Below are 13,682 nucleotides of genomic sequence, written 5' to 3'. Positions count from 1 at the left end.
TGTAGATACTTGTGTTACATGGATCCTCACTTGGGGTCAGTAATTAGCTGTAGGAATAGTGGTAACCACATAATGTATTTTCCTGTTCTAAATGTCAAAAATAATCATATATGCTCTTTTACTGTAGGTTTTAATCTCATAATTGTCAAGAGAATAATCTACAGAACCATAGGTGACACTTTATTAAAATGGGCATTTGATACTTGAGAATTGGTTAAATAAAATTAAATGAGATAGGCCTGATATCTGGCACATACGAAGTACTCTAAACTGTAGTTGTTACTAGGGACAGCAAACCTCTGTGGCCTCTGGTTTCTGTTTGCTGTGGACTTTTTCAAGGGATTTCTTCTCTAGGGAACTCAGGATTTTACCCTGGCACTGCTGCCTGTGGAGAAGAAAGGGAGCAACTAGCTTAAGAATGTTGGGGGTTAGCCAGGAACCAGCAGTCATCAAAGATCAGTGTGGGTGCATATGTGGCCACAGATCAATACTACAAGAGAGCCATTTCAAGGGAAGGTACTGGAACATAATCAGGAAACAAGGGTGTGGGGCTTGACCTTCAAGAAAGGAATTAAGAAGCAAGTTCTGTTTAGGGGAAATGTAGCAATACCCTGATATTCAAGAGTCCTGGGCAGAAGTAGGAGCTTGGTGGAGCCTGACTTTTCCTTGAGGAATTTGGGGAGAAGTTAGAGGAGAGGAGTCTTTCAGATAGTATGTTCTAGATAACATTTAGAACTTTCTCAGGGACAGGGCAATAGGAAGACCTAGAAACCCTACTGATTTAGGGACAGAGATTTGCTGGGCTCTCAGTGGCTTGAGGAGATAGTTGGCAACCCAGGAGGGCTGGGATGGGGTGGGGATAGGGATCAGGGCTGACAGGTTCTTTATTTTAGAGTGATGCTTTGGTTCTTGGACTGCACATTAGAATCATCTGGGGGTGTTTTTTTAAATGCCAGTGCCTTCAGACTAAATCACAGAATCTGCAGGTGAGAGTTGGACATTGGTTGATTTAAATGTCCCCCACCTGATTCTAATCTGCAACCAGATTTGAGCACAGACTGTAGAACATCTGAATCACTAGGAAGGCTTTGTTAAAATTCTGACCCAATCCATAGTTTCTGATTTATTGGGTTGGGAGTGGAGTCTGAGAATTTTCGTTTCGTTTCTTTTTTTTTTTTTTTAAGTTTATTTATTTTGAGAGAGCGACCAGGGGAGGGTCAGAGCAAGAGGGAGAGAGAGGATCCCAAGCAGGCCCCACGCTGTCAGCAGTGGAGCCCAACTTGGGGCTCAGACTCAAGAACCATGAGATCATGACCTGAGCTGAAACCAAGAGCCAGATGTTTAACCAACTGAGACACTCAGGCGGACTGAGAATTTGCATTTCTAACAAGTTCCCAGCGGATGTTGATGCTGCTGGCCCAGGACCCATACTTTGAGAACTCCTATTCTAGAAACACAGGCTGTTTCAGGTGTCTTTTGAGGCTTTAATGCTCACATGGAAGCTGTCATTTAACTGGATAGATGTTCTTGTTTATCAAGTCCTTTTTGCTGTGACTATGACTGTGATACGATTGAACTGAAGGCTGCTTCTGTTGTTATTATACCACTTGCTAACCCTAACCATGGGAAATACACAAGTTGCCGAACCTCTTTAAGCCCCAGTTTACCTTATCTATGAAATGGAATGGTCCTTCCAATTTCGTAAGAACTGTTCAAGTGTATTAGGACTCCAGTTTGGAGAAGAACTGACACATTATTTAATAGGAATTTTTGTGGATGTCACCAAGTCCATAATAGTTACTAAGGAAGGCATGAGGGAAAGAGAATACAAAAAAGTCAATAGCATGAAATTTTTGTAAAATGATATTTTCTTATTTTTGTATCTTGAAAGCTGGTTGTCTCAGCAAATAAGGCAGCATTCCTTGGACTCCTCTAACTAGATTACAAGAAAAGTTCTGGGGCCAGGCAGCCTTGGAATTCGACCTCTGGCTTCACAGCTTAACAGCTGAGTGATATTGCTCTCTCTAATTCCTTTTCTTCATTTGCAAAACAGGGTTGATGTCTACTTTAACAAAGTTTTTGGATTGATCAGAAATAGTCTTGGAAAATGCAGAGTATGTGCCTGGTACATAGTAAGTGCTCAGTACATTGTGGCTCTTAATTTTGCTGCATTTGTTGCTTTTTTTTCTTCCTTTTTTTAAGGGTTTGTGTTCTTTCTGATAATTGTGGATAGAGACTGTTACTTCTGTAAGCACTCCTAGCTCTCAGGGATCTCATAGGAGAAATAAGACAAGTGCATTAATAATTTAGAAAGAAATAAGCTGGCCTTTATTAAGTGGCCTGTGGCTGTGTAGCCATGCTTACGACGGTCTCAGCTTATAGAGCCAGTCTGGGGTAAGAGTCATGCAGCTCTCAGGTCTGACATGGAATGCATGGGGGCAAGAGACAGACTGCTTGATCCTGAGTCCATCTCAGTGCTGGACAGTTCAGACACATAGCAGTAGGAAAGGAATACCAATCCCATTTGGAGTAGATTAATATAGTAAAAGAACATTGGACTCATCCTGTGGAAAGCATCTAATACGTGCCAGGCAATGAGCTAGTTGTGTTTTGTTTGTTTGTTTATTTATTTACTAAGTAAGCATTCAGTGCTAACTATGGGCCATGTGCTTAGGTTTGCAAAGACAAATAGGACATGAAGTTGTCCTCAAGATGTTGCTGACCTGATGTCCCTGGAATATGTCTGCAAGAAATGACTGCAGGAAACTTGAACATCAGGTTGGGTTGCTGTCTGTGGGTAGATAGAATGAAAATATTGCTGTAACCTGAAATCACTTGAAGTGATGCTATAAAGTTCATCCGTTCTATCCGTAATAAATTGTGACCTGCACCAAAGAGCTTCTTCATAAAATGGAAAATACTTCACAGAGAATTTAATTTTCTCTTTTTTGCCTGTATTTTCTCCATTCAAACTTAGCCATATCCACTTTGGTTTTAAATAGGGATGTCCTGGGGAGCCTGGGTAGTTCAGTCGGTTGAGCATCCTACTTTGGCTCAAGTCATATCTTGCAGTTCATGGGTTTGAGCCCCGCGTGAAGCTCTGTGCTGACAGCTTACAGCCTGGAGCCTGCTTCAGATTCTGTGTCTCCCTCTCTCTCTGCCCCTACCCCCTTTGTGCTCCCTCACCATCCCTCCCTCCTTCTCTCTCTCTATCTCTCTAAAGTAAATAAACATTAAAAAAAAAATTTTAAATAGGAATGTCCTTTCTACCTGTGTCTACACCATAAGATTTCCTTCATATTTTCCTGAAGTTTTATGAATTAATCAAGAAAAGAAAAGCTGAAGTAGAAAATGTTTACAAAAACAAAAACAAACAAAACTTTCAGGAATAACTAGAGTATACAATTGTTGCCTTCTTACTAGACCAGAAATACTGGTATAGGCACTTTGGAGAGTCCAAAATCCTAGAAAATGTTCCAGTCATTTGAGTAAGAGAGAAAAAATTGAGCCTTTTTCAGACCAATGAGGCACTGTGGAGCTAAGGGAAATGTTGCAGAGCAGAAATGTGATCAGTAACACACTGGGAAAGATCTGTCTTCTTCCTCTCTGTTAGGTTTGTCCCCTCCTTGCACCTCCTGCATCTTCTGGTTGAGAGGGAAAATAAACAAATGTCTTTAACACGCTCACTTTGACGTGATCATTTGACATGTGCACTTTGCTCTCCCGGAACATTGCCTGGAGAGTCTTGATTTAATAGCTGTTTTTGGCCAGTATCTACACACACGTTGTCTCTAGTGTGCTCATTCAGGATGAGGCAAGGCAGGGACCCACCTGCTCAGTGTCTTCTTGCGGGGGTGGGGTTGTGGGAGGACAGAAGAGGGAGTGGCTGGAGGAGTTAATCAGAGGACTTAGGATAAGAGGAGGGTCAGCATACAGGCTGAAAATGCTTTTCTGGCCATGGTTTTTCCTGGTTGAATTTTAGTGTTTTTATAATGCATGTGGCTTTGGTTTACTTGAATATTTGAGGGCACTTTCCTCTCCGGGTTTGGTTCTGCTTGCAGTTTAAACAAAATAATTGATCCTTGAACAACATGGGTCTAAACTATGTAGATCCACTTATACATGGATTTTTTACAATATTGTAAATGTATTCCCTCTTCTTTAAGATTTTCTTAACATTTTCTTTAGCTTGCTTTACTGTAAGAATATGGTATATAATACATAAAACATGCAAAAATATTTTTTTTTAATTTTTTTTTAACATTTATTTATTTTTGAGACAGAGAGAGAGCATGAACAGGGGAGGGTCAGAGAAATAGGGAGACACAGAATCTGAAACAGGCTCCAGGCTCTGAGCTGTCAGCACAGAGCCCGATGCGGGGCTTGAACCCACGGACCGTGAGATCATGATCTGAGCCGAAGTCGGACGCTTAACCGACTGAGCCACCCAGGTGCCCCGCAAAAATATTTTTTAATTGATTGTTATTAGTAAGGCCTCTGGTCAACAGTAGGCTTAATAGTTAAGTTTTGGGGAGCCATAAGTTGTATGTGGATTTGCAATGGTGTAGGGGGTCAGCACACCTAACCCCAAGTTGTTCAGGGGTTAAGTGTATAAGGAAAGCATTGTGGCTTATCTGCTCTGTAACAAAAAATTCCCCATGACTGTCAAATCAAACATGAGTATAATAACTTTGAAAATGGGTTTCTAGAGAAAAGGTGTGAAATCACCTCTTATTTGTTCCTTCCCTGTCCCCTTCCCCCACACCTCTTCATGGTTAATCCTTTATTCTTGGCCCATTCTGGATGTCCTCCTCTTATCCAGCCTTCTGAGTTCAGATGCCTGAAAGGATTCTTCACTATGGCAGTTTTTATTTTATTTGACTTCCCATATATGGAGCCTTATATATTTAGTTTTTTCCCCCCATGTATTCTCAGTGTGATTATAAAGTCCCTGAGCAGAAGGACACTGCCCTCATTTTCTTTATCTCTCTTTCCTTCAGCTTTGGTACTATCTTGTGCCAGATGTACTTGAATTTTCTTCTCCAACTCCTTGAGGAGCAAAAAAACTTGAGCGATGCCTGCTGGAGAAAAAGGAGGGGAAGTGGACTGGGACCTAGTCATGTAGAAATCTGAGGAATCCTTTCTGTCCTAGTGAAAGGATGACCTAGGTCAGAGGTTAAGAGGGACAAAGTGAGGATCACTTGTGTCATTCCAGAGGGACTCTCAGAGGAGCTGGAACAAAAATGGGAGGTCCCTAAGCCAGCACCTCTGCTTGCCTCCACCTTGCAGGTGAGGTGTCCCATCGCTGGTCGTCACACCTCCCTCAGCTGTTGCTTCGCAGGGTTGTCTGTCTCCAACTAGTTTAATTTCATCACCAGCTGCATCTGGAATTTGAGATTTATTTTCTTAGTTTCTGTGTCATGATTCTCCACCAAATCTCCCCACTCCTCCAGCTTTGGTGATTTAGGCACAGGACCCAGCGTATAGTTATACTCATGGCTACCATTTATTACAGCAAAAGGATACAAAACAGAAACAGCAGAGGGAAAAGATGTGTGGGACAAAGTCTGGCGGAAAACAGGGGCAAGCTTCCAGAGTCCTCTCCCAGTGGAGTCGCACAGGACACACACAGTTCCTCCAGGAATAAGTTGTGACGGCACATATGGAATGTTGACCAGGGATGCTCATTGGAGACCCAAGGCCCTTGGTCTTTATTGGGGCTGTTCACATAGGCACCCTCTGCCTGGCACATACCAAAATTCCTGACCTCCAGAAAGAAAGCAGGTGTGCAGCAAAAACCACAATGCATAAGCAGTTTAGGCACAGAGAACCATTCTTCTCCGGGAAGGATGGGAACCCTCCAAATCTAAGTTTCCAGGTGCCAGCCAAGGGCATTTCTAAAGGTAACAGTCCCAGGCCTGCTGTGTTGCCTTTTCTGCACTGTGTCTAAATTTGCTTTTGCTTTTTTTGCTCTGAGTCTATTAGATGTTCAAATTTGTGTCACGTGATTTGAGGTGTTGGCAAGATGAGCCTGGGTCTGCTGTTATTTAGAGAGAAACCCTCCTCTGGATTGATGGGGGTTTTGCTTTCCGGACGTTGTTTTGCTTTGGCCATGCTGCCTGCCTGCAGCTTGTGTTTCTGCCAATAGGGCAAGTTCACCGCTTGCCTCTGTCCTTTTATCAAGGTAATTCTCGTTACCACCACTACCCAACTATGGTTGTTAGACCTTCCTGTCCTGGCAGCATTTTCTTTTCTTGGTTCCCAGGCATGCTCTGGGGCAGGGCAGTACTGATGCTGCCTGCCTACAGGTCCCACAGGCTCAGACTTGCAGCCCCTTTATGAAGCTTTCCCAGGAAGAGAATGTAGGTGCTATTGTAATTAACTTCCATTTAAAACCTGTCTTATAATTTTTATAAGTGTTCTTAGGAAATCTTGGCTCAGGGATTTGAACCTCTTTGCCTTTGAGTTTTGCTTTTCTGTTACTTTTCCTCTCTGGTTTTCAGCTTTGAATTTTTACTTGCCTAGTTTAAAAAAATCTCACATCATGATGGTAGTTTAGAACTGTTTCTTCCTGTCATCTCTGGGCAGGTTCATTTCAGCTAACCTGTCCCTCTCCTACTCACTGTTGGCCTACAGAAGTTCTAAAGCAGTGGCCCTGCAGGGGTCTTCTCAGACCCTGAGGGGCATGTCAGTTGTGCTGGTGTCCTGTATTATTTATATTTGTGTTATAGGCCATGGTCCTCTTACTTACGGCTTGAACTGAGTACAATGCCTACCTGTAATGTGACCCAATGACCTATTTTTAGCCACACTACCTGTTCCACAGTCCTTGCCAAAGCTGTTGGCAAACTATGATGAAATTGGGATTGACTCATCACTGAATATAGCTGAACGAAGCTGGCTCCAGGTGAACTTTGAGCAGCTTCACTCAAACTTCACTGACACTTTGAGCAGCAGGGCACTTGGCTAAGTGCCCTCGGGACTTAGCCAAGGTGGGATGGGGCAGGGAGGGGAATTGCCCTCCTAAGTTGGCTGACCACCAAAGACCTACTTTCATGGGAACCATGTCACTAAATAGCCCTTGGAAACTTTTTGCTACAGTTATTCAAGTCTTCCTGTTACTGAGCTAAGGACGCAGAAGAGATGAGCTAAGTGGTCAAGCTACACAGGATATGCTCCAATTTTAAGGAAAAAAGATGGTGGATGGGGAGTAAGCGCTCTGTGAGTGGGCTCTTGAGCACATGGAATACGGCTAGTGCAACTGAGGAACTGAATTTTGAACTTTAGTCCATTTCAGTTAAATACCACATGTGGCTAGTGGCTCCCTGTTGGACAGTACTGTTCAGGGAGGTGATTAGAGTGTGGCCTTCAGAGCCTTGATTCAGATCCCAGCTCTGCTGCCTACCTGTTGTGTGACAGTGCACATACTTCTTATAAGGTGGTTTTGAGAATTTGTCCATCCACATAAAGGCTTTAGAGCAGTGCCTGGCAAGAGGTAAGTGTTTAGTTGATACTGGCTTATTATTACGTTTACTTGGTATTTTGAATGGAATGGTGGCAGAGTTCATATGGAATATGAAACTCTACTATTTTTATTCTTTTATGTTTTCTTTCTTTTTTTGCTCTAGGTTGCTGCAGCAACTGGCCACACGGTAATGTTGGTGGACCAGACAGAGGACATACTAGCAAAATCTAGAAAGGGGATTGAGGAAAGCCTTAGGAAAGTGGCCAAGAAGAAGTTTGCAGAAAACCCCAAGGTAATTTTTGTTTTATATGATTTCAAGACCATCCCTCTGACCATATCACATTTGGTGGCCTTTGCTTCTTTTTCGATTTGTTGTGTAAAGCTCATTTTCCCATAACTTTAGACCAGTATAAGTAACATCATCACTGTACATACTAACTGTAAGAACTGATTACAAAGCAGGAGAAGTAGATAACCATATTGTTGGGTTTTGAGGTGGGGGAGAAGGTTTCTGCAGGTAGTGAACTCATTCTGTCCATTGAGAATTTGGGCTTAAGGAACACCTGTTTTGTTATACTGATGGAAGAGAGTGAAACAGGAAGGTAATTTTTGTACTTGTAAGTTTAAAAGAAAATGATATAATAAACATTGTATTCAGATAGAAAATTTTGATTGCTTAAACAATGTCTTATGCCCTTTTGTAATGTCATTACCAGAGAGGAAAATACAGAATGTTCTCACTTCCCAGCAGCAGAGGGGGTGCAAGAACCTGAGGAACCCTAGAAGGCTGGAAACTGGTTCACTGACTCGTTTTCTTTGGACCTTCACATTTAATTAGAAATACTGTGGAAGTCACCAAGTGAATTTTTGTTTACGTTTGTCATCTTGTTAAAGTTGCTTAAGATTGGTTCCCTTGGGGCTTGGATGGAATTTCACTTTCATACACAGGCAGAGAAGAGTGCAGGTAGGGATTTTGTTCTGTTTGTCACCTCAGGTGTCCATAGTGTATGTCTAGTTGCCTTTTCAAAAAAATTGTTTATTTATTTATTTATTAAAAAAAATTTTTTTTTTAAACGTTTATTCATTACTGAGAGATAGAGACAGAGCCTGAGCAGGGGAGGAGCAGAGATAAGGGAAGACACAGAATCCGAAGCAGGCTCCAGGCTCTGAGCTGTCAGCACAGAGCCCGACGAGGGGCTCGAACTCACAAACTGTGAGATCATGACCTGAGCCGAAGTCAGACGCTTAACCAACTGAGCCACCCAGGCACCCCTCAAAAATTTTTTTTAAAGTTTATTTATTTTGAGAGAGAGAGAGTGAGCATGAGCATGAGCAGGGAAGGGGCAGAGAGAGAGGGAGAGAGAAAAATCCCGATCAGGGTCCACGCTGCCAGCACAGAGCCCGACACCAGACTCACGAACTGTGAGATCATGACCTGAGGAGAAATCAAGAGTCAGATGTTCAACTAAGTGAGCCACTCCAGCGCCCCACCTTTTGAAATTCTTTATTATAAAATATGTGTCAGATAAAATTTGCCATTTTAGCTATTTTTAAGGGTAGAATTTGGTGACTTTAATTACATTCACACTATTGTGCAGCCATCACAACTCTTTACAAAACTTTCATCTTTCCAAAGAGAAACTCTATACCCATTAATAATAACTCCTCATTCCCTCCTTCTCCCATCTCCCAGTAACCACTAATTTGCTTTCTGTCTCTCTGAATTTGCCTGTTCTAGGGACCTCCGGTAAGTGGAATCATATGCTTTTTGTCCTTTTTTGACTTGATTTATTTCATCTGTCTTCAAGATTCATCCAGGTTGTAGCATGTGTCTGACCTCCACTCTTTATCATGCTTGAATAATACTCCATTGTATGTCTATATACCACATATTGTTTATCCATTCCTGTCAGTGACCCTTGGGTTGTTCTCACCTTTGGACCATTGTGATGAATAATGCTGCAGTGAACATTGATATACTATCTGTTCAGGTCCTTCTTTAATTCATTCACATATGTACCAGAAGTAGAATATCTGGGTCATATGACAGTCCTGTGTTTGGCTTTTTAAGGAACCACCAAACTGTTTTCTACGGTGGCTAAACCATTTTACATTCCTACAAGCAGTGTATGAAGGTTCCAGTTTTTCCACATCCTGGCCAACACTTGCTTTTTATTTTTTTCATAATAGCCGTCATGGGAGGTGTGAAGTGGTATCTCACTGTGGTTTTGGTTTGCATTTTCTTTTTCTTTTTTAAGTTTATGTATTTGAGAGAAAGAGAGAGAGCATGAGCAGTGGAGGAACAGAGGGAGAGAAAGAGAGAATCCCAAGTAAGCTCCATACTGTCAGTACGGAGCCCAGTGCAGGGCTTGAATTCATGAACCGCAAGACTATGACCCGAGCCGAGATCAGAGTCAGATGCTTAACTGACTCAGATACCCAGATGCCCCGCTTTGCATTTTCTTAATATGTAGTCACCTTTTAAAAATCAGAGGGGCAGGAGTGGAGATAATTTTTACTTTCTCCCTGAAGAAATCCAAGCAATAAGTGTCACAGGCAGATTAACAACTGTCATCTGTCCCCCAAATTCTTTTTTTTTTTTTTAAGTTTATTTATCTATTTTGAGAGAGAGAGAGAGAGTGAGCAGGGGAGGGGCAGAGAGAGAGGGAGAGAGAGAATCCAAAGCAGACTCTGCGCTGTCAGTGTGGAGCCCAGTGAGGGGCTGGAACTCACTAACCATGAGATCATGACTGGAGCTGAAACCAAGAGTCAGATGCTTAACTGACGGAGCCACCCAGGCACCCCTGTCCCCCATATTCTTAATGATAGGGGGACCTGAGATAGGGCATATTGTGATGAGGGTGATGAGGGTCCAGATGGGGCCAGGGGCGGGGGGGTGTTGCTAAGAGCCCTGGAAGTTGGAGTCAAGGACAGAGTGAGTCTGAACCCAGGTCATCTGCATTCTTCATTTGTTTATTCTGTACACATCTGCTGCTTGTCTCCTTTGAGCAGAGGCTCTGGGCCCTGCTTGAAGGATTAAAAAAAAAAAAAAAAAAGTGGGTGGTGTGCTCCAGATGCACAGCTCCAGATGAGTGACTCCTTGGGAGTCTGGTGTCTTGGTGTTTCTCATCTGTGCCTGGGATGTGCTTGGAGGAGGGACGAGTCAGCTTCAGCTTGCCTCATTGACACACTGCATGCACTTTGCTCTCCACAGACCAGCACATCAGCCACTTGCTACAGACGGCTGTGGAGAGCTCAACATGGGGCTGGTCCAAGTCGAGTCACATGCTGCATGTGAAGACAGACACCAGATTTCAAAGACTTAATAGGAAGGACGAATGTAAAATGTCACACTGCTTTTAAGTTTATGTATTTTGAGAGAGAGCAGGGGAGGGGCAGAGAGAGAGGCAGACAGAGAGAATCCCAAGCAAGCTCCGCACCAGCAGCGTAGAGCCCGATGTGGAGCCATCAAGTGATGGCTTGATGGCGGGGCTCAAACTCATGAACCGTGAGATCATGACCTGAGCTGAAATCAAGAGTCAGACACGTAACCAACTGAGCCACCCAGGCGCCCCAAACATCTCATTGCTTTTTATATTGATTACATGTTCAAATGATAGTATCTTAGATGGATTGGGTTAGATAAAACTAATTTTACCTATTCAGTTTTTAAAATGCAGCCAATAGAAAATTTAAAATCACTTTTTATCTCACAGCATATTTCTGTGGAAAAGCTCTGATAGTTGTTTTGTTCCATGATGGTTTTGGATGGCTTTGCTGATTATGGCCACGTTGCTGAATGTGTTCCCAGGCTGACAATGCCCCATGGACAAATTACATCCTGAAATAAAATGGCACTTGTTAGAGGTGCTGTCTTCTTCCTTTTTTTTTTTTTTTTTTTTTTTTTACAAAGGATTTCTCTGTATTATTGCTCAGGTATGCATGAGTCTACATTTAGCTCAGGAAATTTCTCAATTAAAAATGTCATGGGGGAGACAAAAACAATATAAGCAGACCATTTAAAACTAAGAGATAAAAGAGCCAAATGAAATGTGCAAGCTTTGACTACATCTTGAGAGACAACTGGGGAAGTTCGAGAATGTACTATTTTCCAACTGTTTCAATGAGACTATGCTATGTAAACAAATGTCCTTATTTTTGGAAGATGCGTGTGTACTTATTCTGGTGAAGTGACATGATGTTAGCAATTTACTTTCTAAAGATTTAGCAAGAAAACAAGGGTGTGTAAAGAAAGATAAAACAAATGAGCAAATGTGGCAAAATTTTAACAATTATTAAATCTAGGTTGATCTACATTACAGTTGCTACTATTACACTAGTCTTTCAACATTTTTACATTTGATAGTTTCCAAATAAAAAGCTCCCAGAGCTCACTCATTCATGTGGTCTTTTCTTTGTCCCCCATCTCCACCAGTAGAAATCCATCCATCCTATAAAGGATATGTCCACACCCAACTTTACCCACAATACTTTCCTAGATTCTTTAACTCCTGTGCCTACACATGACTTCTGACTAGATTATGAGCCTCTAGAAAGCAGGTACTATGTTTTATTCATTTTCTCATTTTTTTGTCCTCTCACAGATCTAGCAATTTGATGGAAATCACATCATCTATCACAATCCAAGCTTTATGTGGGCCAGAGGTCTCAAGTGCTGACTAGTCTACTAGCTATATCACAATCCCTGGGGCATCTTTTTCTAAAAAACAGTTTTCCAGGTACCACCTCAGACCTACTGAATCTGAATCTCTGGAGATGGGCCTAGGAGTCTATGTTTTGTTCTGCTCTTGGGGAGTGGAGAGAGGCCGATACTAATTACTGAATATATTTAGAGGTGCTGTCTTCTGCCCTGAGGTATGTCTGTGGAAATCTGGAGTCACAGATGAGACAAAGGTGGGACTGCAAGCTTTCTGCAAGCGGAGGCTGTGTCTGGCATGTTTTTGCAACACCAGTTGCTGGTTTGTGATGGGCAATTATTACTTGAAGAAGGATTGCTAAGTTTGGCTTTCTTACCCTCTCTTGCCCTCGCTCAGCTCTTCTCTGCCTTCTCTTAAAAAAAAATTTTTTTTTAATGTTTATTTAATTTTGAGAGAGATGCACACGGAGTGCCAGCAGGAGAAGGACAGAGAGAGAGGGAGACACAGAATCTGAAGCAGGCTCCAGGCTCTGAGCCATCAGCACAGAGCCTGATGGGGAGCTTGAACTCACAAACCGTGAGATCATGACCTGAGCCAAAGTCAGACACTTAATCGACTGAGCCACCCAGGCGCCCTGTCTGCCTTCTCCTAGAGATGAATAGTCAGGGGCACCTGGGTGGCTCAGTCGGTTAAGCATCTGACTTCGGCTCAGGTCATGATCTCACGGTTCGTGAGTTGACCCCTGCATTGGGTGATCACGAGCCCCACTTCTCGCTGTCTCTCTTTCTCTCTCTCTCTCTGCTCCTCCTGGGATATTCTGTCTCTCTGCCCCTCTTTCACTTGTGCCTTTCTCTCTTCAGGGTGGGAAAAAAAAAAAAAAAAAGAATAGTCAGCATCACCTCTCAGACTAATGAATGTCGCTGAGCTAAGCTCTTACTCTTTTCCAGGCTCCCTGGAAGCCTGTTCCTGGAACAGTGCATGGCAGTCTGCTCACTTACTGAACAGATAGAGAGCAGGCCGATGCAGGTGCTGCAGGTGGACCATTTAGTAACTGGAGCAGAGCTGACAAAGAGTGTGAAGGATTATGACCTGTACACGACAGTGATAGCTGACCAGCAGCTGGGACGTTCCCAAGCTGACTCTTGCCCTGGTGTCTAGAAGCATACTGAGATGCCATCGTCCCTAAACGGAAAAGTAGGGAGTTTTATTTCTTAGAATTCAGGACACATTCCAGTTGCCTCTGGGGCGTGTTTGCCTGTCCTCGCCCTCCTCTCTCCTGCCTCAGCAAATCACAGCATTTTCTGGTGAGTCTGGTGAATACTCTCTTCTCCTTTCTTCCACTGTGTCAGGCGGGTGATGAATTTGTGGAGAAGACCCTGAACAGCATATCAACCAGCACGGATGCAGCATCTGTGGTCCACAGCACAGACCTGGTGGTGGAGGCCATCGTGGAAAACCTGAAGGTGAAGAACGAGCTCTTCAAGAGGCTGGACAAGTTTGCCTCTGAGTATGTGACCCTTGGGCATTCTTGTTGGTTTAAGGGCTCCCTTCTCTGGCTT

At 43.0% G+C, this 13,682-nt stretch overlaps 1 protein-coding gene across 3 annotated transcripts in view; it reads left to right on the top strand.

Moving 5' to 3' along the window:
- HADH (hydroxyacyl-CoA dehydrogenase) overlaps positions 1 to 13,682 on the top strand; it is a 50,198-nt gene that overhangs the window by 17,776 nt on the left and 18,740 nt on the right. For all 3 annotated transcript variants that reach the window (XM_042984072.1, XM_042984071.1, XM_042984070.1), the window contains exons 2-3: positions 7,629 to 7,757; positions 13,473 to 13,630. In XM_042984072.1, coding sequence (XP_042840006.1) covers positions 7,629 to 7,757; positions 13,473 to 13,630 — 287 coding nt within the window. The remainder of the gene's footprint in view (positions 1 to 7,628; positions 7,758 to 13,472; positions 13,631 to 13,682) is intronic.

The sequence above is a fragment of the Panthera tigris genome, chromosome B1, assembly GCF_018350195.1.
Source record: "Panthera tigris isolate Pti1 chromosome B1, P.tigris_Pti1_mat1.1, whole genome shotgun sequence".
Taxonomy (NCBI): Eukaryota; Metazoa; Chordata; class Mammalia; order Carnivora; family Felidae; genus Panthera; species Panthera tigris.
Note: the sequence above shows the minus strand (reverse complement) of the source record. Positions and strands in the feature narration are given on the sequence as shown.